General features: G+C 45.5%; 3 protein-coding genes across 3 annotated transcripts in view; 2 read left to right on the top strand and 1 right to left on the bottom strand.

Annotated features, from left to right (window-relative positions):
* macf1a (microtubule actin crosslinking factor 1a) overlaps nucleotides 1-10453 on the top strand; it is a 79699-nt gene extending 69246 nt beyond the window's left edge. The window contains exons 80-91 of the mRNA XM_084696236.1: nucleotides 24-135; nucleotides 329-498; nucleotides 649-811; nucleotides 1046-1200; nucleotides 1420-1494; nucleotides 2375-2392; nucleotides 3262-3379; nucleotides 3936-4001; nucleotides 6201-6418; nucleotides 7081-7197; nucleotides 7649-7760; nucleotides 8032-10453. Of these exons, the coding sequence (XP_084552362.1) occupies nucleotides 24-135; nucleotides 329-498; nucleotides 649-811; nucleotides 1046-1200; nucleotides 1420-1494; nucleotides 2375-2392; nucleotides 3262-3379; nucleotides 3936-4001; nucleotides 6201-6418; nucleotides 7081-7197; nucleotides 7649-7760; nucleotides 8032-8276 (1569 nt within the window). The 3' untranslated portion in view covers nucleotides 8277-10453. The remainder of the gene's footprint in view (nucleotides 1-23; nucleotides 136-328; nucleotides 499-648; nucleotides 812-1045; nucleotides 1201-1419; nucleotides 1495-2374; nucleotides 2393-3261; nucleotides 3380-3935; nucleotides 4002-6200; nucleotides 6419-7080; nucleotides 7198-7648; nucleotides 7761-8031) is intronic.
* A 1352-nt stretch (nucleotides 10454-11805) lies between these two features.
* On the top strand, nucleotides 11806-16851 carry bmp8a (bone morphogenetic protein 8a). Its single transcript, XM_084695427.1, has 7 exons — nucleotides 11806-13344; nucleotides 14786-14978; nucleotides 15129-15277; nucleotides 15534-15713; nucleotides 15833-15912; nucleotides 16076-16186; nucleotides 16392-16851. The coding sequence occupies exons 1-7, from the start codon at nucleotides 12753-12755 to the stop codon at nucleotides 16539-16541; spliced, it is 1455 nt and encodes a 484-aa protein (XP_084551553.1). The 5' UTR covers nucleotides 11806-12752; the 3' UTR covers nucleotides 16542-16851.
* A 2131-nt stretch (nucleotides 16852-18982) lies between these two features.
* LOC146295372 (zinc finger protein 706) lies at nucleotides 18983-20500 on the bottom strand. The gene is made up of 4 exons (XM_084696905.1): nucleotides 20366-20500; nucleotides 19717-19858; nucleotides 19237-19357; nucleotides 18983-19121 (listed from the first exon to the last, which is right to left on the bottom strand). The coding sequence occupies exons 2-3, from the start codon at nucleotides 19849-19851 to the stop codon at nucleotides 19262-19264; spliced, it is 231 nt and encodes a 76-aa protein (XP_084553031.1). The 5' UTR covers nucleotides 19852-19858; nucleotides 20366-20500; the 3' UTR covers nucleotides 18983-19121; nucleotides 19237-19261.
* Between the last annotated feature and the right edge of the window lie 3318 nt (nucleotides 20501-23818).

The following is a 23818-nucleotide window of genomic DNA, read 5'->3' as shown; positions in this document are numbered from 1 at the left end:
CCTTCCTGTTCTCTGGTCATCAGGTGTTTATGGAGGAGATGACCAGGAAGCAGCCGGACGTTGACAAAGTGACCAAGACGTACAAGAGGAAGCCAGCAGAGCCTCCGAGCAGCCTAGCCGAGAGGAGAGGAGCACGTTAGTACACACACACACACACACACAAACAATATACCAAAGCTAAAACAGAGAGAAAACTAAATATGATTATACTGAATCGGTCACACTCATATTCAAAGCTACTAACAAGATTATTGACGTTTTTGTTAGCATTTCCCGTATTTGTTTCAATGTTCACGGTTAACCAGAAAGTTGTCTTCTGCCCCTACAGGTAAAAACCAACAACATCAACAACAACAGCAGCAGCAGCAACAGGCAGCAATGCAGGTTGCCGGGGGCAACCCACGCCTCAACCAGCTGTGCTCCAGGTGGCAGCAAGTCTGGCTGCTCGCCCTCGACCGTCAACGCAAGCTCAACGACGCGCTAGATAGGCTGGAGGAGGTAACCAATCACTGTGCTCCCATCCCAATTATCACGTGGGTTGTTTCTTTAAAGGTAAAATATGATACGGGACTCCCAGGGAATTTCAATCTCTCTCTCTCCCTTTCTTCCTCTGTCTTTTTCTCTCTCTTTCTCTCTTTCTGCGCCCAGCTGAAGGAGTTCGCCAACTTTGACTTTGACGTGTGGAGGAAGAAGTACATGCGCTGGATGAACCACAAAAAGTCCCGGGTCATGGACTTCTTCAGGCGCATTGACAAGGACCAGGACGGCAAGATCACACGCCAGGAGTTCATAGACGGCATACTGGCCTCTAGTACGTTCCTCTGGCACTGCCAATAAAGAGAGAGTTTACATAGAGACAACACACAAAACATGTCAAATCCTTCAGGATGTTCATAGCACTGGTCATTGTTACGCTCTCAGTTTTTGTGAGACTCATTTTTGTATTTTATTGCCATGGTTTTTTCATTTCCATGGTTTTAAATGGACACGTGTCTAGACTTGTCCTGTTGTTGTGTTGATGTGGTGTTTGTGGTCCTCTCTGTAGAGTTCCCCACCAGTAAGCTGGAGATGATGGCGGTGGCGGACATATTCGACCGGGACGGCGATGGCTACATTGACTACTATGAGTTTGTGGCGGCTCTGCATCCCAACAAGGACGCTTACCGGCCAACTACGGACGCAGATAAGATAGAAGACGAGGTGAGGAGCACACACAGATACACACACTTACTATCTCACACAAATAACAGGCACTGATACAGCTTATTCAGCTACTATGCTTAAAGCCAATCTATGTTAGCTAACTAATAAATAAGAACTTCATGATGAACAACAGGAAATTGTAAACTATGGTTTACAACTGTAAATGATAAACAACTGTACATAATTGTGTGTGTGTGTGTGTGTGTGTGTGTGCAGGTGACCAGACAGGTGGCCCAGTGTAAGTGTGCTAAGAGATTCCAGGTGGAGCAGATTGGAGAGAACAAGTACAGGGTGAGTTCAACCATATATTTTCTTTACCTGGATCCATGTATCATGTTTATATTTATTATACTATTTATATCATATTTAAATTCAATATGAGCTCTGGTCTAGTCTGTTTCTTCATCCACTATTGAGCACCGTATCATTTTCCCAAGCTTTCTCATGCACACCACCATTGTGTCTTCATGGTGTATCCCAAGAACATCTGTTCTTCATAACATGTTTGTAACATCTCACAGTTCTAAGGAACTGTCACATGTATGTGCTTTCCACCAGCAAACTAATATAACTCCATGTATAACATCACCAACGTAAGCCATAACTTGAACCAACATGTACCATAACATGAACCACCATCGCTGGCCATCTCAATTGCTATTTTTACTTCCTCATCTGAGTCATCATCATTAACCATTGGTTAATGATCTTTGGTGTCTGACCAATGACACTGGAGCTACTAACGGCACCAGGTTTTGTTCTCTTCAAACCTTGCTGTACTCTCTATCTCTGCTTAACATGTGCTTCTACATCTTCTGATACTGACTCTCACTGGCTCCTCACTCTGGCTGCATGACATGAACCCTAAGTGGCAGTTTAGCAGCAGTTTCATACTGCCATCTTAGACTTTAGGAAGAGGAAGTCTCCATTGTCTTTACATGCACCCATATCCCCTCCATCTCCATGCATCCACTCCCAAGCTTATCACCGAACAGACAGACCTATGTGCTATGTTAGCTAGCTACCATAGGATGTTATGGTGAAAGTGAGTACATATAAATCAGAGAATATGCTATGCTAGCGGTTAGCTGCAGCAATTATTAGTACATGTTATTTCATTCTCTTTTTCTCTCTCTTTTTCTTCCTCATTCGTCTGCTGGAATTATTTTAGTTCTTCCTTGGAAACCAGGTAAAGTGACTGAAGTGTTTGTGATTGGCCTGCTGAAATCTGCTTCATGTGTCTCCACCAATAGAGGGTGTTTTTCCTGTTTGACAAATAATTACATGTATCCATATCTTTCAAAGATGCGCTCTACTGGGTTAGAACATGGAAGCAAATTTCTTAGGCCGTGCTTGTTCCCTTGGTGTGGTTTTAGAAGACTCATGTCATGAGTTATGGGTTGAGAAGACAACATGTCTGATGGGCAATGGGTGAAAATGTATTCCAAAGTTATCAGGGTAATCATTGGGTCGTGATCTATTGCTTTGGTCTGAGCGGGGCTCAGGGAGGGAAATGAAACGGGGCCATTGGGATAAAGGGTGCTGGTGCTGCTGGGCTGTCTGCTTGCTGGCAGTAGAAGAGGTTACCATGGTGATTATAGTGTGTGATGAGCAATTAGTTGAAACATTTGAATTACCTTTCAGACACTAGGTGTCTGAAAGATTCACTTGGGTAAATTTGAGTTCTTTCAGTGCATGGGCTCTATTGCATGGAGTGAATGAAAGGTTCAGATTGGATATGGGGCGGCTTGGGGAGAGCACTTTGAATGACTTAATGACTTAGTATCTGATCTGTGAGGCGAATGTATATTCACTGACTGTGTCCCTCATTCTTTTTTCTCTCCTCCTCGCCCTCGCACCTCCTCTCCTCCTCTCCTCCTCTCCCTTCTCCTCCTCTCCCCTCGCCCCTCCTCCTCGCCCTCGCACCTCCTCTCCTCCTCTCCCTTCTCCTCCTCTCCCCTCGTCCCTCCTCCTCTCCTACTCGCCCTCGCCCCTCCTTCTCTCCTCCTCTCCTCTTCTCCCCTCTCCTCCTCTCCCCTTGTCCCTCTCCTCCCTCAGTTCGGGGACTCCCAGCAGCTCCGCCTGGTTCGTATCCTGAGGAGCACGGTCATGGTCAGGGTGGGTGGAGGATGGATGGCCCTTGACGAGTTTCTGGTCAAGAACGACCCCTGCAGAGGTGAGCGGGCAGGACATTCCATCCACACACGCACATCCAGACACACATCTAGTACAGTCATTCAAACCTCTGGATTAGGAGACAGTATGGGGAAAGGTGACAGAGACCTACAGAGGTGGTACTACAGGAGTACTCAAAGGAACAAGAAGAAACATGGTGTTTAGGACGGATAGCAGACTCTTTCTGTCGTCTGACTCTTCCATCACTATCTGTTCTTCTCTTCTCTTTTTCTAAGCTCTTCATGCAATCAGTAGGCGTCCTTGCTATGTACCCATCAACCTTTTTTTCCATTTTTCTTTTTTGTTTCATACACCCGGTTTCATTGCTGGAATCTTCTTTGTTGGTCTTTTGTTATTTCCCTGTGCCTCTCCATCCACATCTCTTTTTTTCCTCTCTCCACACGTTCTCTTGTACATGCATGGCCTTCTCTGCCACTCTCCTGTCTCCTCACTCTCTCCATCTCTCTGAGCAGTAGTGCATGGTGCATGGTCCTCAGTTCTCTCCCTCCTTCCCTCCCCCCCCCCCTTCTTCCCAATCTCCTTTTCTCTCTCCTCAGTGCAACATCCCGGACTTAAGATCCTCCGCTCCGACTCGAGTAGCTCCATATCATCTCGTATACTAGGTTGGGTTTCTCTCTCTCTCTTGCTCTCCTTCCCCTCTTTCACCCGTCTGCTTGTTTCTGTCTCACTCTCCTGGTTTGGTTTTGGTGTGAGCTTGTTACTGTGCCTTGCTGACTGTTTCAGCACTAACGTTTCCACCTGTCCTGGTTATGTGCACCCTGCCTTTCTTCCGCCTCCGGAGGAATATACACTCTGTACTATTGGGTTGTGTGTGTGTGTTAAAGTGGTTTTTATTGCGTTAGTATCTTAGCTTTTCAACTTTAAGGACTTTACTTGTTTTTTCTTATTCCCTGAATATCTGTCTCTTTTTCCACCTAAGTGTATATACTGTATCTTGTGTGTATGTGTGTGCGTGAGGGGGGGAATATGTGTGTGCGCGTGTGTGTGCGTCTGTCCATCTCACCAAACACGCGATTATTTCACGCTGTCTCTTGTGTGTCTCTCAGTGACGGTCACTCCTGGCTATTTCTGCTGCAGAGGTACCTACACCCCCCTCTCTCTGTCCTCTCTCTCTTTACTGTCTAACACCATCTCTCTCACTCTCTCCATCCAATCATCCATCCAGCCAGCTATAAACCTCGCTCTCTCACTGCCGTTGTGTCTATATATCCATGTGTGGGTCCAGGGTTGTGTGCCCTTGTCTGTGTGCCAGTCTGCATCATGCTCTTCACAATGGTCACAGCCTTGCCAGCCCTGGTCTTGGGCCCTGATCCAATACTTTAGTGATGCATCCTTTCCTCCTCACTACCTTTGAGGGAATCTCTAAATTCAACACAGACTGCAGTAGATTGGTAACAGCTGTGTAGAAGAATGTAGGTTTTCACCCATACAACATCAGTTCATGGAAGGAAGAACAATTATGAAATAATTTATAATGAATGAATGAATGAATGAGAAAGAAAGAAAGAAAGAAAGACAGGACAGAAAGAAAGACCATCTGCATTATTTTTAGGGTAGAGAGAGTCTCTAGTCTATCATGTGGACCCAAGATGGCCGCCATTGGAAGGGCGAGTCCAATCGGCTGTCGAGGGCATCCAGGACCAGGGGTGTGGCCAGCCTGGGTTTCTAATAAGGCTTCATGGGGCGGCTGGCGGGGAGGGAATTACAGGGTGCACCTGGCTGGCGGGGGGACCTAATTGCAGGGTGCACCCATTTATTTGACTGGCCTTTGACTGCTGTTCTGTTGCTAGGGCAATGACCGTGGGGGAGGAGGTGTGGCTACTGACCACGGCCCACAGTGCACTGCTGCTGACGCTGCTAGCTATGCAGCCCTCTCTCTCTCTCTCCCTCTCTCCCTCCTTCTCTTCCTGTGTGGCTAGCTTCTATGGGCTGTGTGTTGTGTGCTGCCTGGGGCTGCTGTATCTTACGTAACAAATGCTTTAGGTATCTATATATCCAGTGCCCCCCCCCATCCCCCACACACACACTAGCATAACCAGGCATGTCCCACATACACACTACTGACACTGGTCCTCAGTCAACTAACAACTGATCAAATGAACAAACTAATGAAAAAACTCACTCATGAAAATCAAAGAGGGTGAAGACATACTCTGGATAATAATACCGCTTGTTCTACCAACAACTTCAGTTCTTTTGACTACTGTTCTTTTGACTACTGTTATAACAGTGTAATTGACTGTTGTAACAGTACTATTTTATGTGTTACAGCAGTATTATTGCTAGTTTGGCTACACTGAACTTGCCGTCTTGATGGTGTTCACCGTCAAGCCCAAGGTCATTTTTGCTTGTCTCACTCTCTCAAGCGAAGAAAACAACCATGGCAGACCAAACTGATCCTGGGGACAGTTTGAATGGTTTAACTTCTACCTGGTCCACCCCCCAGCCTTTTAGGCTGGCCTGTCACACCCCCTCTCTCCCTCTTCCCATTACAAGTAACGTCACCAACACAAGTGCACTTACCCAGACCAACCCAACACAACCCATACCTCACACAGCACCGTGACTCGGACAACACTGCCTCTTGATGCATTAGTCCCGGGCTTGAGGGCAGAGGCCCAGGGAAGCACTGACTCGCTGCCTCGTTCTGTTCGCTGCCTCAACCCCCAGACTGCCATGATGAGGGGAACTGACGCATTTGTGTCTCCTCTTTTTGTCCCCCTCCCCTCTATATTCTTTCTTCCTGAATCGCTCTCTCGCTCTTTTCCTCTCTTCTCCTCTCCTCTCCTCCATCTCTCCAGCACGGGGCCGAACGAACCTGGAGCTGAGGGAGAAGTTTATCCTGCCAGAGGGGGCATCGCAGGGCCTTGCAGCGTTCCGCTCGCGCGGCCGGCGCTCCAAACCGGGCTCCCGCACCGCCTCGCCCACTCGCTCCTCCTCCTCCGCCTCGCACAGCGCCCACAGCTGTGCCTCGCTGCCCTCTGCCCCGGCCACGCCCACAGCCTCCGCCTCCTCCAGGGTGAGTGTCCGCCTCCCGGCTGTTCCACACTCTCAAGCAGGACCAATGTGGGTTTTCGAGGAGAAAGGGCGGATTCAAGGAATTGTGGATTGTTTATTACACCTAGAGGACACCCATAAGTTTGAGGTCTCCACTCGAGGTCCACACACACACACACTTCTAAATAGTACATGGGCACGCAGGCGCACACATCAAAACATCTCGCCAGAACCCCCATTTTCATCTGTTTGTTGTTGTGTTGGTACTTGTTGTTGTTGTCATTGTAAGTGATTTGTCTGTGATTTGTCTGTGTTACTCCAGTGATTTTGTACTGTGATTGTTTTTGTGTCAGTGTCACATGATCAATGATGTCATATCCTTCTGTTTCTGCATGTCCAAAATCACCACGTCCTTAACTGTGAGATTTGTTGTTTTTGTCTTCGTCCTTCTATTGTCTCCCCCCAATCTCTCTATCCACCTCCTGTTTCAACACATGCTCCCCCCTTCCTTCCTTCCTTCCTTTAAATCCTTCCACTCTTGCACTATAACACACTGCACTACATTTGATTTCCTCATTTCCCTCCTCCCCTGCTTCCTCCCTTCCATTCCCTCTCTTCTTCTCATCTTTTGCTGCTTTGCTCTTCGCTCACTCCCCTTTTTCCTCCCCCTCCTTCCCTTCCCAGTCCTCCCACACTCACTCGCGTGACTATGCCAAGCCCTGGCTGGCACACAGTAAAACTCCAACGCCAACCAAGTGCCAGTCCTGCCCTGATCACGGTCACATCACCCCTGGGCATGAGGTAACACACTGACCCCCCCCGCTCTGCCACCCCGCCACCCCACTACCCCATCCACCCCTCAGGTCCGCTCACGCACTAACGCAAACACTCGCCGGTGGCCAAACACACACTGCCTTTCTGAGTGGAAGGGTAAACGTATACTACAGCAAATAGAAATGTAGCTAGATAGTCTGTAACAATGTTCCATCGAGCTCAGGTATAAGAGATGATGGAGGTTTTTACTGTTGGATGTACCAGTTCATAGATGCTCAACATGAACTCAAAGGAAGCTTCATGTTGTGTGATGAGTAGCTAGCTGTCTATGTGTGTTGTGTAGCGAGTAGCTAGTTGTTGTTTGTATTATTGTGTAGCAAATACCTGTCTGTCTGTGTTGTGTAGTGGGTAGCTAGATGTCTGTGTGTCTCGGCCCTGTGCTAGCTGTGTATTTGAACTACTCTCCTCCCTCCTCTAGGGGGCAGTGTCAGGCTCCAAGCTCAAAAGGCCCACCTTCCACTCAAGCCGAGGGTCTCTTACAGGGGAGAACGGAGGAGCCACGCCCACCTCGGCCAAGCCTGGACGCAGCGGTGAGAACACGCCTTCAAGTTTGATGATCTCCTTTGTTGTCCTCGTACAATCTGCGTCTTTTTTTTTTTTTACCAGAATGAGTCGGCATTTCCCAGGTGTCTCAGTTTGTCTTCCGCAATGTTACTGTGTTCCTCCACACTGAGGGGCTTGATTTGAAGTAGGACTCATCGCTCTTTTTCTGATCTCCCATTCTCTTCCCCCCTCCCCCTCCCCCTCCCCTCCCCCTCCCCGTCCACTCCCCTCCCTCCCTCCCCCTCTCCCTCGCTGCAGACCCCAAGCGTGGGCCTTCCTCTGCCAGCGGTCACGCCAGCCGGGCGGGCAGCCGTGCCAGCAGCCGGCGTGGCAGCGACGCCTCCGATGCCTCGGAGCTCATGGAGACGCGCTCAGCGTGCTCGGACACCTCGGACACGCCCAGGCGCCCAGGGGGAGCGGCCAAGCCCTCCAAGATCCCCACTATCTCCAAGAAAGCCCCCAGCCCCAAAAACCCCGGCTCCACCTCCTCCGCCAGGAAGTAAAGATGGAGACAGAGATGTGTTCGTCATCCCATCCATCCTTCCTTTCTTCCATTGGACCCCTTGTTGACTCACACACAAAGAGAGGGAAAAGGAATGCGGGATGGAGAAAGAGAGAGAGAACTCGTAGAACAGACTTTCCCCACTCACAGTAACATTGTACAGAGGAGATGGACTTCTGGCACTATTGAAAGGGTCATGCGATCCTATCATCCACCTATAGGGCTTGGACACAGAATACCTTATGGGCTAAAGGAATAGAGAGAGACAGGACAGCAGGTAGAAAAGAGGACTCTTTCTCTCTGTCCCTGTACACACTCTAAAATACTGACAGGGGGAGATGAAGGAGGGGACCCCAGTCTGTGAGATGAGGTGGGGGGGGGCAGGAGCGTGTGCTGTGACAGTCAGGCACCAAACTTGACCCCTTTAAATCACCCCTGTTCCCAGTTTGCCTTCCAGTCTGCCATGTTTTCTTTCGTAATAGGACTGAGTTTTGGAACGTTCTCCGAGGTTCTCAAGGGTTCTACAAGAGACTGCCTTACGTTGAGGAACCTCAGCAGTTAGAACCCTGCGGAGAACAGAACAGACTAACCAGCCAGCAGAGGAACATGACGCTGCCTTATTTCTGTTTGACACTTCTGCTCTTACTCTGACCTGGTAGGAAATCCTGAGCAGACTACTTTAGAAACAGTATGGACACACACGCAGGCACACAAACACACACAGGTAGTGGGGAAGGACTTCACCACAGTGACTAAAAACGATAAATGCCGTAAAGGGACATTCAGAAGAAGCTGTGGGTGATGTGGCCTTGTGGGTTGTGTGTCTCACCACGGGTGAAAAGAAAATATGCAATGACTGCCACCGTGTCTCTTCTCTTTTGGAGGGAGAGAGAGAGAGAGAGAGAGAGAGAGAGAGAGAGAGAGACAGAGACAGAGAGACACCACAGAGCACCGAGCATGGCTGGAGCGGGTGTGTGTAGGAGGGGAGAACACACCACTTCCTGCTCTCACAGCTGAATGCCTAACCACAAGCCCAGGGGACACACACACACGGGCAAGTCCTGGCAGCCATTGGAAGGTGTGCTTGTGTGTTGGGAATAAGGGTTGGTTTTGTCACAATCCGTTGTTCTTTGGTTTGTTTCATTTTGCTGTGGCGCCAAAATTGACATTGGTGGTGCCCAATACAACTAACAAAAAATGTGACAATGTGTGACAGTGTGACTCATCACTCAATCCATAGAGTGTACCTAACCCAGATTAGAGATTGACGACCAGCGCACACTGACAGTCTGTACCGCTGTAATCCCACTTCACGCCCTCTCTCCTGCCGAGTTGCCCTTAGCTACCCCGACACGCGCTCGCTGATTTGTCCAGGTGTGTCGTTGAGTGTTTTCTGAGGTCGCCGACTCGTGTCACTGTATGCAAACATGTTGTTTGTTTGAATGTCTTCATTTGTTTTATGGTTAATTTATAATCCAGTTGTATTTGTTTTTGTTTTTTTGTTTTCTAGCTAAAGAAAACATATTTATTTTTCAGTGCATCACATCATATCACCTTGGAGAAAGATTAGTATTAAGATAATGAAATCCTGAGATCTTTTGTACCAAGGAAATGTTGAAATGTCCTCTCCTTCCTATCTTGTTTTTGTGTTTCTACTCGGACTATAACCCAACTCAATAGGATTATGACTGATTACAATGGCAGCCATTTTAGCTAATGACTACAGTTCCCAGATCATGACCAAAAGGGCTGCCATTCAAACACAGGCAAACACAAAAAAAATGGATGACAGGTAAATCTATGGGGCAATGAGAGGCCTTTCTCTCCTAATCCCTATTTGGCATCCCTCCTGGTATTTGAACTGTCCAATACTTAACCAGGGGCTGGTTAGCTCCTGTGTATCTATATACGAGAGATGAAGTTATATGAAAACACAAATGAAATGAAAAAACATCCGAAGGTGATTTTTATTTATTTATTGTCTCTTAGAGGGTGTACTCTGGGTTCAGGAGACTAAGCACCTTTCAATGCTGTGGTATTCTCAGTGTGATGGAGTCAGAGATTCTCAGAGTAACTGGAGGGTGGGTAGGAAAAGTCAATTGTGTAAAAGAAAAAAACTAAGATTATAAAACCTTTTTTGTTCTCGTTTTGTATTAAAATATGCTTGCAGTAAAAAAAAAAAAAGGTCTCAATGGTTTTTCGGGTGTGTGTATGCGTGCATATGTACTGTATATGTTTGTTTCCTAGTGTGGAACGGAATGTCAGTGTAATTAGTGGTTAGGGGAGAATGACCTTCTCCTGAGATAAAGACACACCCACTATATCTGATATGGATGGATAAAGAAGGATGGAGGTAGAGAGAGAGATATTTGCTCTGTTTACAGTGGTTCTACGACAGCGGATGGGGTTTGGTTCCTATGCAGCTGTGTTTGTGAAAACAAACAAACAAAAATCCATGGCACTTCCAACCTCCTCTCCCTCCTTACTCTGTTCATCCTGTGACTGTTGGTTCTCACCACCTCTCATTTCTTCACTTCATCACTCATACCCCACTGCTCCTTTCCATCTCCCCCTTCTGCCCAGAATCCCTCAACGCTGGAGAAAGAAAAAACAAAAAAGGGCCAACATTTAAAGTCCTGGCATCTCAGTTTCTCTGACCCAGGACAAAATGGTAGTCCTAGTGGTTTGGTCAGTCCTCACATTCGTGCCTTTCCTAGAGACCGCAACTCCCAGAGTGCTTTGAAGTCAAACATACACAAACACAAGCTGGCACAGTGTTGAGCGTCACAACTATATTTGAGTCTGTTCTGTCATTTCTTTTTCATGTCTTCCACCCTTCTCTGCAACACTCCTCACACCACACAGTATGACAAATGGGCCAAAACACACAAAGTATTTTCAAAAGGACACAAAAGTCTATAAAATCGTCAAATATTTGGGGGACAATTTGTGATGCTTCACCTTGTTTCCAACTGTGGAGGGTGGGGCCACGGTGAGGGGGGTGTAGAGGATGTCGCTGTGATGTCAGGTCAGAGGCTTCTTGCGGTTCCCAAGTCGTAGAAACCTTGTCTTACATACACAAGTCTGGTTTCAGAGACTTCATTCAGTAGGTGTAGCAACACAGTCACTCACGACACACTTGCTTTCAACACTTGGCGCGTTAGATCAAGGTGTATATTTTTGTTTTTGTAAATAGCATTCAGATTTACATGGCATCGTAATGTCCCTTACACCAAACTCAGACGTATTCTGTGGTATTTAGCCATGAAGGGAAGTAGTCATGACTAGATGAAATGATAGAGGAGAGGGAGTGGGGGGAGGAAGGAGAAAATGAGTCCACTGGGAGAGGATGTGGGCAGAGAGAAATGGGAGGAGAGGGGTGAGAGAGAAATGGGAGGAGAGGGGTGAGAGAGAAATGGGAGGAGGCGTTCTGCAGCTCTGCTTCTTGATGATAGACAGCTTAGACACAGTTAAATACCACTTAGACGAGGAGCCTACAAAGGGAACGCCGCAGTATAAGACCCGAGCTCACTGGCCGTGAAGGAGAGAATCGGTGTGATAGTAAACACCAACCAGGTCTGGAAAACTCAGACAAGGATTTATCTTGAAGGATTACAACAGTCGACAAACTACAAATGCTTAAAGGAATGCATGTGTCACATTAAGAAGAAACACAGAGGTTAAGCTGAGTGATCTTGGATGTAAGAAGGAAAGAACTACATGAGGATAAAAGTTCTGTTTATGCCTTCCACTCTTCTTGTAGGATCAGAAGTGTTACTCTCTTGTAACACTTGGAAGCTCGTCAGGTTGACCTGATTCTTCTTCATTTAATCTGGTCGGGTAATATCGTTTTCATCTCAAATTTCAGTCTGCGACATATCTGGGCTCGCACCTGCTCTTCCATCATCCTCCACCAAACAGACTCCTTCAAAGGGGTTGTTGGTTCTTGTTTATTTATATTGAAATACGTCACAACTGCCATCCGAAGGCTTGTAATTACATTGTTTTCTGTCATGGTATGATACAAGTAGTCTTTACACAGTAGGAAAGCTAGAAAACCCTCTATTAGGGATTCAGGTGAGGAGGAGAGGGGAAAGGAAAAGAGATAAACAGGGGGAGGGAAAAGAGTAAACTCGTCTCTGTCTGTCTACATTTCATCCAAACAACACGTGCAAGTCGCAGATGTGTGTACTGTACCTGGGTGGGTTTCTGTGTGTGCATTGATGTGTTGATGTCTTGATGATACACAGAGAGCAGTAGTCTTTTACATAGAGTTGATGGCCAGTCAGACTAGTGAATGACACCACGGTTCCTTGTATCAACTTGCTACTGGTTGGAAGCTCTGTAAAGATTTGAGGTGGCAGAAAAACCCTCAGTACTCAGGAAGAGTAGAGTCAGTACTAAAGATACAGAACAGACAACAGTAGAAAAACCGTGGACAGAGATAATAGAAGACCACTGCTACAGGGCTGCCACCATGGAGACCTCAGACCCCAGCCAGAACTGTAGGGAAGAACACAGGGAATATTCCAGAACACTCCACCATCGCTCCTGTCTGTGGAGCAGAAGAGGAGCACAGAGCTGTGGTGGTATAAACCTCACCTGCAGACCCAGGGACCAGCTGCCTGCTAGGATGCCCAGGCCCAGTTGCAGCCCTGGGTCTATCCCAGGGTTTGGTCTCCCTGCCCTCCGCCTGTCCCTGCTCCTGGCTCCTCTCCTGTTGTGTCTGTGGGCCCAGCAGACCCAGGCCGTGGTCCAGTCCAGCTTCCGCCGCCTTAGCGGGAAGGAGAAGAAGGAGATGCAGAAGGAGATCCTCTCCATCCTGGGGCTCCCTGGACGGCCCCGGCCTCACCCCCCGCTCCGCCCGCCGTCCTCTGCGCCGCTGTTCATGCTGGACCTGTACCACGCCGTGTCGGCTGAGGGTGAGGAGGGAGGGAACGGACTGGGGGAGGCGGACGGGCTGGGGGGCCACGGCGGACACACCGTGCTGCCCACCCTCAGCACGCACACGGCGCCGCTAGGGACGGTGGTCAGCGAGGCAGACACCGTCATGAGCTTCGTCAATGTGGGTGAGTGACCGAGGGAGGATGGGCTGAGGGGAGGGAGGGAACATGCTCTGGTTGGTAAACAGAAGCAACTGTACTGGCTGTCTGACTGAGGCTCTGGGTGAGATACAGGATGCGTTGATTTTTGATCGAGCTCGGACTCAGACGTGGAGCTGGGTTGACTCCCAAAGATAGTCTGGTTATCTTGTTAAGGGTTCTTCCTGTGTCTCCTGCCCCACCCCAGACAGCAGTCCTGCTGATGTTTATCTGTCCAGGCGTCTAAATCAAACATCCTCTTCTCAAGCACTTCCTTTCTCCACCTTCCCACAAACCGTGGGAACATTTTCAACTTATTTTTTTCATATTAAGCCCCTTAATGTGTTTGTTTGTACAATAAGCACAACAGGTTTTTTTCAAGACTTTGTACAAATTGTTTTCTTTTTAATGTAAAATCTGCCTTAAGAATGGGTTAACGGCTGCAAGGGAGAGAGGGAAAAAAAGTAGGAAGGTGTGAAGAAGATGAGTGACACCAAAAAGGAAGCCCAAAGGTAAGAACGGGAGAAGTTTACTATGGAAACAGAAGTTTGGAGGAAACCATAAAGACAGGAGCATAGTGTTGGGATACTTTTAAAGTACATTTCAAAAGAGAGACGGCAAGAGAGTCGAGTATATAAATACAGAAACCAGATAAAGGTGGAACCTTACTCTTCGTCTCTCACTCACACACAGACATATGTACACACCTACTCTGCTGCAAGAGTATAGCGTGTGTTCTGGTGGAGGCAAGCAGTACTGCGTAACACCCACGTTAGGCCCTGTAACATAGCCTGCGCTAATTAGAGACGCTAACAGCCTTGGACCACAGCATCTGCTACACACACACCACTAATCACAGCTTGGGGGTATATTTTTAGAGCCGGTCCACACGGCAGTATTTTCATCTTATTCCACCATTTTTCTTCTTTTTCAGTTGGGCCTGTAATTCTTCCCAGCTGTGTCCCATGTTGGCAACACACAGCTGAGCCAAAAGCATGTCCTTGAGTGGGCTGGACTGATGGGGTGTGTGTGAAAGTGCGTGTGCACTTGGGGTTGTTTAAGGCAGTAGTCTTCAGCCCTGATCCTCAAGACCCACTGTGCTGTATGTTTTAGATTTCGATGACTCAGTGCTCCAGCACACCTGATTCAAATGAATGGTTGTTATCAGGCTTCTGCTGTGCTACTTCACCGCCAATATATTTGAATCAGGTGTGTTGGAGCAGGGAGACATCGAAAACATACAGGACAGGGTGCCTTGAGGATCAGGGATGAAGACATCGAGGCACTGCAACGTGAACTCACTTGATGATTCAAATTCAAGGCTTTTATTTGGTCAAAAGTAGAAATGTGATCGAATTGGATCTTTCAATGACAAATAAATGTCTCCATCTGTCTTCTCTCTCTCTGACCCCCCCCCCCCTCCCCCCAGTGGAACAGGAGCGTGACCTCCTGCAGCCTCGGCCGTACTGGAAGGAGTTCCGTTTCGACCTGACGCCCCTCCCCCAGGGAGAGACGGTGACGGCAGCAGAGTTTCGCATCTATAAGACCCTAACTGTGGGCCAGAGGGCTAACCGCACACTGCACATCTCTGTGTACGAGATCACACGCAAGACCAAAAACAGGTACACGCGCACATATTCACCATACTCACTACTAAAATTGGAATAGAATATCGAATTGGTATGTAAGCCCAGTCTTGTTCTCTGTGTGCCCTGTCATGAGTGTCTCACTTTATCCCTTTCTTGTACTCTTGTCTCTCCTCTCATGCTCAGAGAGCCAGAACTGGTGCTGCTGGATATGCAGTCTGTGCCTGCGGGCCAGGAAGGTTGGCTGGCCTTCGATGTCACCTCAGCCAGCAACCGCTGGCTCCTCCACCCACGTAGCAACCTGGGCATACGGCTGTATGTGGAGACAGAGGAGGGTAGGAGGAGACACATCATTACTGTTATATCTATGTGACGCTTTGGTTGTGGCGCCAAACTGATTGGGTCATAACAAGGAAGTGGTTTGGTGCCCCCTTGTGGCAGAGAGTACATATCCTGACAAATATTGGTAACATACAATATTTTCTGTATGACACCCTGTCTATTCTCTCTAACTAATTCTCCCCACATAACTGTCTTTTTTCCCCTCGTTGTCTTTCTTCCTATTTTCATATCTTTCTCTCCTTCTGTCAGACCGATCTCTATCTGCTGGATGGGTGGGGCTGGTGGGTCGTAGGGGGCCTCGCGCCAAACAACCCTTCATGGTGACATTTTTCAGGGCGAGCCAGGCGCCCTGTCGCCCTCCTCGTGCCCTCAGACCCAACCCCCGCAGAAAGAAAACCAAATATGATCTGCCAGTACCCCCTATTCACGGTAAGCTACGTTCAAATAGACACCATATTCCAAAGCAGGCTGTACATTTGAGTCCAAAATGTCATCATGGAATATCCTTCCTGTTCCAAACATTGAGCTTTTGTTTGCCATCCTCTCAGATCACAGTCAAGCCAACAGTGGTCGCCAGGCATGCAAGAGACATGAGCTGAATGTCAGCTTCAGTGACTTGGGGTGGAAGGCAAGTTGCTGTCAACTAATGTTAATTCACTGAGGACAAGCCTATGTCAGACGTTGCCATTACATTTCAAGGGTTATTTTGGTCTAATGGCTGATATTTGGGTTTAAGAGGGAACAGGGGGGTTCAAAGCTACACAGAAGTCTGAGTGTGTCTGCTCTCGTAGGACTGGGTGCTGGCTCCAACGGGTTACTCTGCCTTCTACTGTGATGGAGAATGCATTTACCCTCTAGGCTCCTGCATGAACGCCACCAACCATGCCATGATACAACTAGTGGTCAGTACATACAACTTCATCCTTATTATTCTTCCCACTCAGTTGTACTTCTGGTAATCAAGTGTTGAAATATTGTATTATCCAAACTTTTGCTAACAATGTTACGGTGAGTGCTAGTTTAGCATGACATCTATGGTTGCACAGAGATATTTTGATAAGTTACCATATTATTTTTGTTATTATCTTTGTGTGTGTCTCCTGTCAGGTTCACCTCCTGAAGCCAGAGGAGGTCCCGAAGGCGTGCTGCGCCCCCACCAAGCTCAGCCCCATCTCCGTGCTCTTCTACGACGACAACAACAATGTCATCCTCAAGAAGCACCGCAACATGGTTGTCAAAACCTGTGGGTGCCTGTGATTTCATTTACCCCACTGTTAACCATTGTGTACTTCTAGAATATGCTACACGTGTATAGACCTGTTCTTATGTGAATGGCTTTTGACCTATGGATATTGTAAATCAATAAATAATATGTTCCCTAACTATATTATCCACCTTAAATGAAAAGTAGAAAGCTATATCTAGATTGTCCCTATCTACAAAATCTGTTCCCACAATATTTTACCATCATAATTACACGTTAGGGTTGTTTTGTGTGAGCCCTTACAAGCTCTTGTGTGCTCTCTTGTGCCAATCATATTACAGTAAGACATATTTACTAAGGTTGGGGGGGGAAAATGATTTACAAATAAATGACAGTTCCGTCTTCTAGCAATTCACACATTTCTAAAAATCACATTTAAATGTAAGCATATATCGAATTGAAATGTCATAAGGCCAATGACACTGTCTTGTAGAAAGTAACTGCAGGCATCCTCTGGCTCAGTGGGTAAGCAGCATGTGTACCATTGAGTCTACTGCTGGTAGCCCTTGTTCAAATCTCACTCAAACCAATTGAAAATTAATTTAACTGATAATAGTTAAGTAATACATATGTTATTTCCAAGTATATAGAAGGGGGACCCCATGGTGTAGTGGGTTGAAGGGCTTAACACAACCATACAACTTTTTTATGATGTCATTTAAATGATCTGACCAATAGAATCCCCCAACAAGAAACTGGGCTCCTTAACCCTTGTGCTGCCTTCGGGTCAGGTAAGGTTCATAACGAACCATAGTTGTGTTTACCCAATTTTACCCAATACAAAAACAAATACAAATTATTTTCTTTTAACCTTTGCAATGTGGGGGGTCTGAGACAGCCCAACGGTTAAAAGAAAATGCTTCACTTTGTTTTTGTATGCGGTAAAGTTGTCGCAATACGATGGTGGGTCACAATGACTGATGGGTCACGATGACCAGAAGATAACACAAGGGTTAAAGGTCTCAACATCCATACTAGCACACTATCTTGTAGGGGTTGAGGGAGAAATCGATTCACATATGAATCTCGATTTAGTCTTCTAGCGATTCACGTTTTTTCTAGTTGTTTTTTTAATGTAAGCATATATTGAATCAAAATGTGATTTAAAAATCATGATTTAAAAAAAAATCAAATTGTGACTCCAAGAATTAATTCAAATTGTGAGGTACCAAAAGTTTTCCACCCCTAATACTTACTATCTCCCAGAGATTCATACATTTAGCTCAAAAACTATTCATGTATGTATGTAACACTATGAACATTAGATTATATCCGTCACTGTTTGTCCTGCAATTGGCTCAGGAAACCAAATTTCTATCAAATTGGACAGTGTTTCAAATTCATTGGTCAGCCATCTTCTTGACATATACTTAATGTATACATTGTCCACTGGTCACCTATCAGTCTCTCAATGGATTGTCTGGTTCAACAACTTTATTCAGGTGTAGTGTATACATTTTAGTTGAGGACTTGGATCCTTTTGCTGGTATGGAAAAACACACAAGGGGGCAGGAAATACTCCCAAAAGATGTTCTAGATTTCTTTAATTACACGTTTAACCAGTACAAGTTCGTAGCAATGAAAAATCTAATCTTTGTAGTCACTTATGTACACAGGGACTGACAGTTGGTCTGCCTTAGTGAGCAGACTTCAGGAGAGCTGACCGTACAGTGCCTTCACATTGCTGTGAAAATCCACCATGTACTGCAGTCTTCTGCATGGGATCGACGCTCGTTTGGATGCATATGTGACAGAAAGCGGACATACACACCTCTATTGAAAGATCAGAAGTGTCAGGTGGTATGTGAACAGACTTGTTGTAAATAATCTATTTTAAAACAAGTGTTCGCATAAATACCAGACCAGTAGATTGGTTCTCATTAAGGTGTTCAGCTACTTGCCATAACCACAGCTGTCTCCCTAAAAAAACTGCTCTGTCGGTTTACATCTAAATATAGGCCACGGAATGTTTTTATATACGGCTCAATTTATTAGAAAGGGTGACATGCAGAATACTGTAACATTGCATCAGTGTGGACCCTGGAAATCAGTTATTCACTTAGTTTTTTTTTAATCAAAGTATACTAGGTATCAGGCCAAATATGAATGATTTGAGGACTCGGGTATACCAGGTAAGCACGGTCCCTGGACTACAAATACAGTATCCTCCACACTGGCATCACATTCTCAAAAACGTCAAATTATCAATATTTTGCACAAGAGTATGTGAGAGGTGTACAAAAATTGGCATGAGGTGCAGTTTAAGGTGTAAAATAAAGGGACATTCTAACACTTCCAACTGACCAGTCAATAAGGTCCTTATATTGATGTTACATCAGGACGATCAGTGCTCAGTCAGTGGGTAAGAACTGTACACCTTATAGTGGGATATCTTTCTAAAGGGGCCAAATGTACACAAAATAAATACAAAAACGGGTGCTGGTGCCCACCCCCTTTCAGGTCAATGTTGCCCAAGTGTCCCTAAGCCCCCCACCACCACCACCACCACCCATGACCATTAATCCCTGTACTCCTCCTTCGACTTCCATCTTCTCTTTCCTCATCCATTGAATCTGTGACAAAACAGGAAAGAGAAGGATCTTAACACCTAAAGAACATTGAAATGCTGACTATGTTAACAGTACAGTTTTAATAGGAACATACACGAGAGCTCCAGGTCCAGCTTACCCTTCCTGTGCCAGCTCCAGGACATCTAAGCCTGGACATCAACCAGCTCTGGGGGCATGGGAGACTTGGGGTGCTTGCTCTCAAAGTGCTGCTTGAATGTCTTAGGGTCAGGCATTTGTGTCTAAATTAAGAACAATATGGAGTATGTTACACAGTTAACTGATACACAACACTCTGACCACCTTACACAGTTCAATAGTTATATTTTGTTTGACAGAGCTATTCCAGTTGTAATTATGGGAAGAAATAGTTAGTTGTGACACAAAAGGTAACTATTTTCCACTAAGAAATTGCAAAGCAGTTCTTAAATGGCTAACAGTTTAAAGTCAACTAAGCAGCAATTTAAGTAAAGGAGGTTAGTCATGACTCATGACTCATGAGTCATCTAAAGTTATCTAGACAAGGGTGGGACTTGGACACGCACATTCAGGGCGTTCAGGGTCGGGTCCTAAATGTAAAATACAAGCTAAGCAAACTTACCCGGCACACTGGGCAGGAGTGCACAAGCGCAGCCTTGGCTGCAATCTTTTGGTCGGCGGCCTGTCCTTTCTTCTTATCGGCTGCCTTCTTGGCAGCCTTCTGCTGGGATTGAATCTTTTGCTGCCCGCGAGCCATGGCCTACCTAGTCAAACAAACACCATTAAATTAGACAGCCACAATTTGCTCCAAATATGAATGCTAAAGTATGTAGATAGCTAACGTAAACCATATTGTATCGAACGGCGGCCTAGCCAACTTTTAGCGTTAACCTACATCTCTCTGTGGACTCAGCGGGTTATAAGGCTACGGTTACCTCTAACTAGGTTTTCACATTACAATATACACCCTAGATAAAATATGGACTAAATCGTCCCAAACAGTAAAATAAACGCTTAGTGGTCCTACTTCTCCTTATATTCTCACTAACATTAGCTCGTTAAGTTTAGTAGCTAACCTAGCTAATAGCTAGTGCTAAGCTAGGTAAGAGCCATTTTCATGTGGCACAAATAATTCGTTGGTTCGCTATGGAAGACAAGGCTTTTCTATCGTTAAACATATAACCGAGTTTATAAGTCCATTAAGTAAAACAGACCAACAGAGATTCCCAAAACGGATATATAAATGTCTCATTTTCTGTGTAATTAAATACCTTTCTTCAGCGTCGTCGCCCCTTGTACGAGTGGCTTGTTTTTCTTACTCTTTAATTCTCTGGTAAGTAAGGCGCAGTTAGCTCACTACTGCCACCCACTGGTAGAGCCAAGTTAAAATAAGGGATGGATGAGTGTCCTTCAACTCTATGCCTTGAAATCGTTTTACTCTCCCGCAGTCGGTGAATACGTATTTCAGCTCAGCCACCCCAGAAAACCTCCTATCCTCTCTGCAAACACCTGCAACATACTACTCTTACCACTCCCCACAAACATATTTATCCAGCCAGCCCCCTCCCTAACAACACAATTCCCCAATCAGAGGCCTTGTAATGATGACCTCCCTTGCCTCTGTCCATCCTAATTCTTTACCCCCGACTTTGAATCCAGTAAAAAGTTACATACGAATCTTCTTGCTGTGCTGGTCACAGTCCCTCTGCCAAACTTGCTCAAGGTGTTTCCTAATGAAACTACATAAATCTAATCAGCCATACTCACTTTTCTCCACTCCCGGTATTAGAACACGTAAAGTTCACTCTGCTCCCGAGGTCTTCTAATCTTTACAAAGCCAACATAAAATCACTAACATGACCAGGCCAGGGCAGCAACTGAGTCGGTGCAAAAGACCACCCTAGGATCCTAGAGGCACCCACAACACACACATCAATGCTGACAATTCTGATGTAACACAATCAACCAGACAGTAGAGGGTGCCACCTGACTTCCCTCCTAATCCGACATCAAAACCTTATTTATGCCCAGTACTGCAAACACAAACTTTTCTATATTTATTTTTCTATCAACCAGAAGAGTAGGTATTGGACTTGGGAGTAATGTAATTAATGTTGTACCTGCTAATGAGATGTTCATGTTCTACATTAAAAAATGAATAGGCCATGTTCACACTTTACTTCTTTTTTAAGCACTGCCTTCAGCAACCCTTTGGGAAAAGGAGAAAGGCGGACGCTTTTTTTTTTAAGCGGCTGCCTTTTAAAACTTCTAAAATAGCGCAGCGTCCAACCCCTAGTTTGTGAGAGAATCTTACATGTTTTCTTACTAAAACAGAAGTCCTTTTGGCTAGTAACCTCTTCTGCTTTTTGATCCTTTCACTATCAGTAACATCTTGCAAAAACCCAAAGCAAATACAAACAAACACACACATCTCACATTCTCTCATATACTACTCATATACAGAAATTCTAATATTTGCCTACACACATGTTCACACCCATACATGTAACCAACAGACCTCAGACATTCACACCTAAAAAAAGTGGTTGAGGAATTCAAACAAGTAATCACAAAGTGTGACTTCTGAGATCTTTGGTGTGACATAAAGACTAAAAACAACTGATACTCAATTACTTGTTCATCACCATTCTTATATCTCATGGTATCGCTTTCAGTTGCTATTTTGTGATGAGGCTGTGGTCAGTTACTTCAGTTAAAACATGACCTTCTCATAAGTGGCCAAAGACCATGTTCAGTCAGCATAATTGTGTCCACAGTGATACTGATGGTGTGGAGACAGCTTGATGAGGAAAAACAACAGCTGAGACTTAACCTGGTGGCCGCAATACTTCATCAAGCTAAATGTCTCAATTCTTCTAGCATGCCTTCCTCTTAAGATGCCATTCTTCTTATTTGACCATTAAAAAGAGTGAGTGTATGGTCTCTGTCTACCTTTGAAATATGGGAAACCAATGGGAAACCAATGGGAAAAAAAATTGAAATCAAAAACTGAAACCAACTGCTATAGCACGCACTGTCCAATAGTTATCGGCCCTAAATGTTCTGTATTTTGTGGTCAGAAGCCATACATTTTATTTCACCTCACCTAGCTGACCAGAAGAGGGCTGACTATCACTCAGATGATCAACCTTTCACCAAAGTAAATCCTGTAAGATGAGTAGACACAGAGTACAGCTAATTTCTTGCAATGATGATGGGTTTGTTCTACACGGTGTAGTCTTCATCCCCCGACGAACACCAACCTGGCATCACAGGCCTGCTGCCTAATGAGAGGATCCCAATCTAATCTGGTCTAATCGTAACTTCTAGGGTCTGGTTTTTGACCATCACACCAAACATCTACACAGGGAAAGTAATACGTTTGCAATTGTTCATGAATTTAATCTTGTCTTTTGTTTTATTCAATTGGATGCTAGTCCAGAAGTCAAGGAGTTAAACATTGGTGTTTGTTTGGCTTTCTGTCAATTATGTGTTTCATGTTAAACCAAATAAAAAAAGGAAACAGACCCTTCCAAACCACAATCATATGTACTCAATCTGTGAGTATTTCGCACACATAATATTTGCACACACAAATACAAACACACACACACATTCCTAGACAAGCATTGAATGACTCAGCAACATGCAAGATAGAAAAGGCTGGCTGACTCCTGGGTTCATGCCTCTCTCCCCAGCATCCCATCTCAGGATGAACAGCATGGAGATGTTTAATCCGTCACGTCAGAAACTTCTAGACTTCAGGGTTAATCTCGGACAGTGCGTTTAGCTGCTGATAACTACCAACAGTTGGTCTGAGAGAAAGGGGACACATTGGTATTAAAATGACATCACCAAACATTCCACCACTGTATAACTTGATTATCAATAAATCACTGAAAACAATAAATAATTGAGGACTGAAACTATGTATGTCAGGGGGTCAAACATTCTGATTATGTTTAGTATTCTCCTGCCACAAGTAATTCCGAAACCTTAAGCTCTACATTAATCCACTTATGCGTGTGGTATTGAGATGACCCCTCAATGTCAACAGTAGTTGAACTGAGAGAGGGTGAATTTAAGGAAGAATTGTAGAAGCAGAACTGAAAGTAAAATACATAATGAGAGGTTAAAAAAGGATGTGCTGTCTGAGCTTGAGGAACAGAGGCAGTCACAAGTTGTTTCTCATCTTTTTCCTTCTGCTTTCAGTACCTTTAAATGTATTTTGGATTAAAAAAAAGTCTGCTAAATGACTAAATGTAAAGGGGAGCTGTACTGTGGCTGAACCCAAGGTTTGTGGTTGCCTGTGGAGACATGTGTATGTTTTCCAAACTGTCTAACCCTAACCCGAACCCTAACCCTATAGGCCAAACAGCCCCCCTCCCCCAGTCATCCTTTCTCTCCCTCATGTTATGTGCTTGATATCTCCTCCCATCCTTTAACCTTTCTTGGTCATACCACTACAGAGATTTGACTGTATGTCCTCCATTGTTGGATGGAGTAGCACTGGTTTATATTGTTCGTGCAGCTGCATCTGCTGGTTGTCCTCCCCTTACTTTAACAGTGTCGAAATACAGCAATGGTAGGTGACAGAAGGAATATGTGATATAGATTCCTAATGCCATTTGGAAAAAAACAACTGCTATACGAGTCAGTGTGTTTTGACATACTAGTAGATAACCTTCAGAAGGAGGAAGCCCCTTTAAAACACTGGTCAAAGT

The sequence above is a fragment of the Hypomesus nipponensis genome, chromosome 4 (assembly GCF_054491055.1).
Source record: "Hypomesus nipponensis isolate SF chromosome 4, ASM5449105v1, whole genome shotgun sequence".
NCBI classification, from domain to species: Eukaryota; Metazoa; Chordata; class Actinopteri; order Osmeriformes; family Osmeridae; genus Hypomesus; species Hypomesus nipponensis.
Note: the sequence above shows the minus strand (reverse complement) of the source record. Positions and strands in the feature narration are given on the sequence as shown.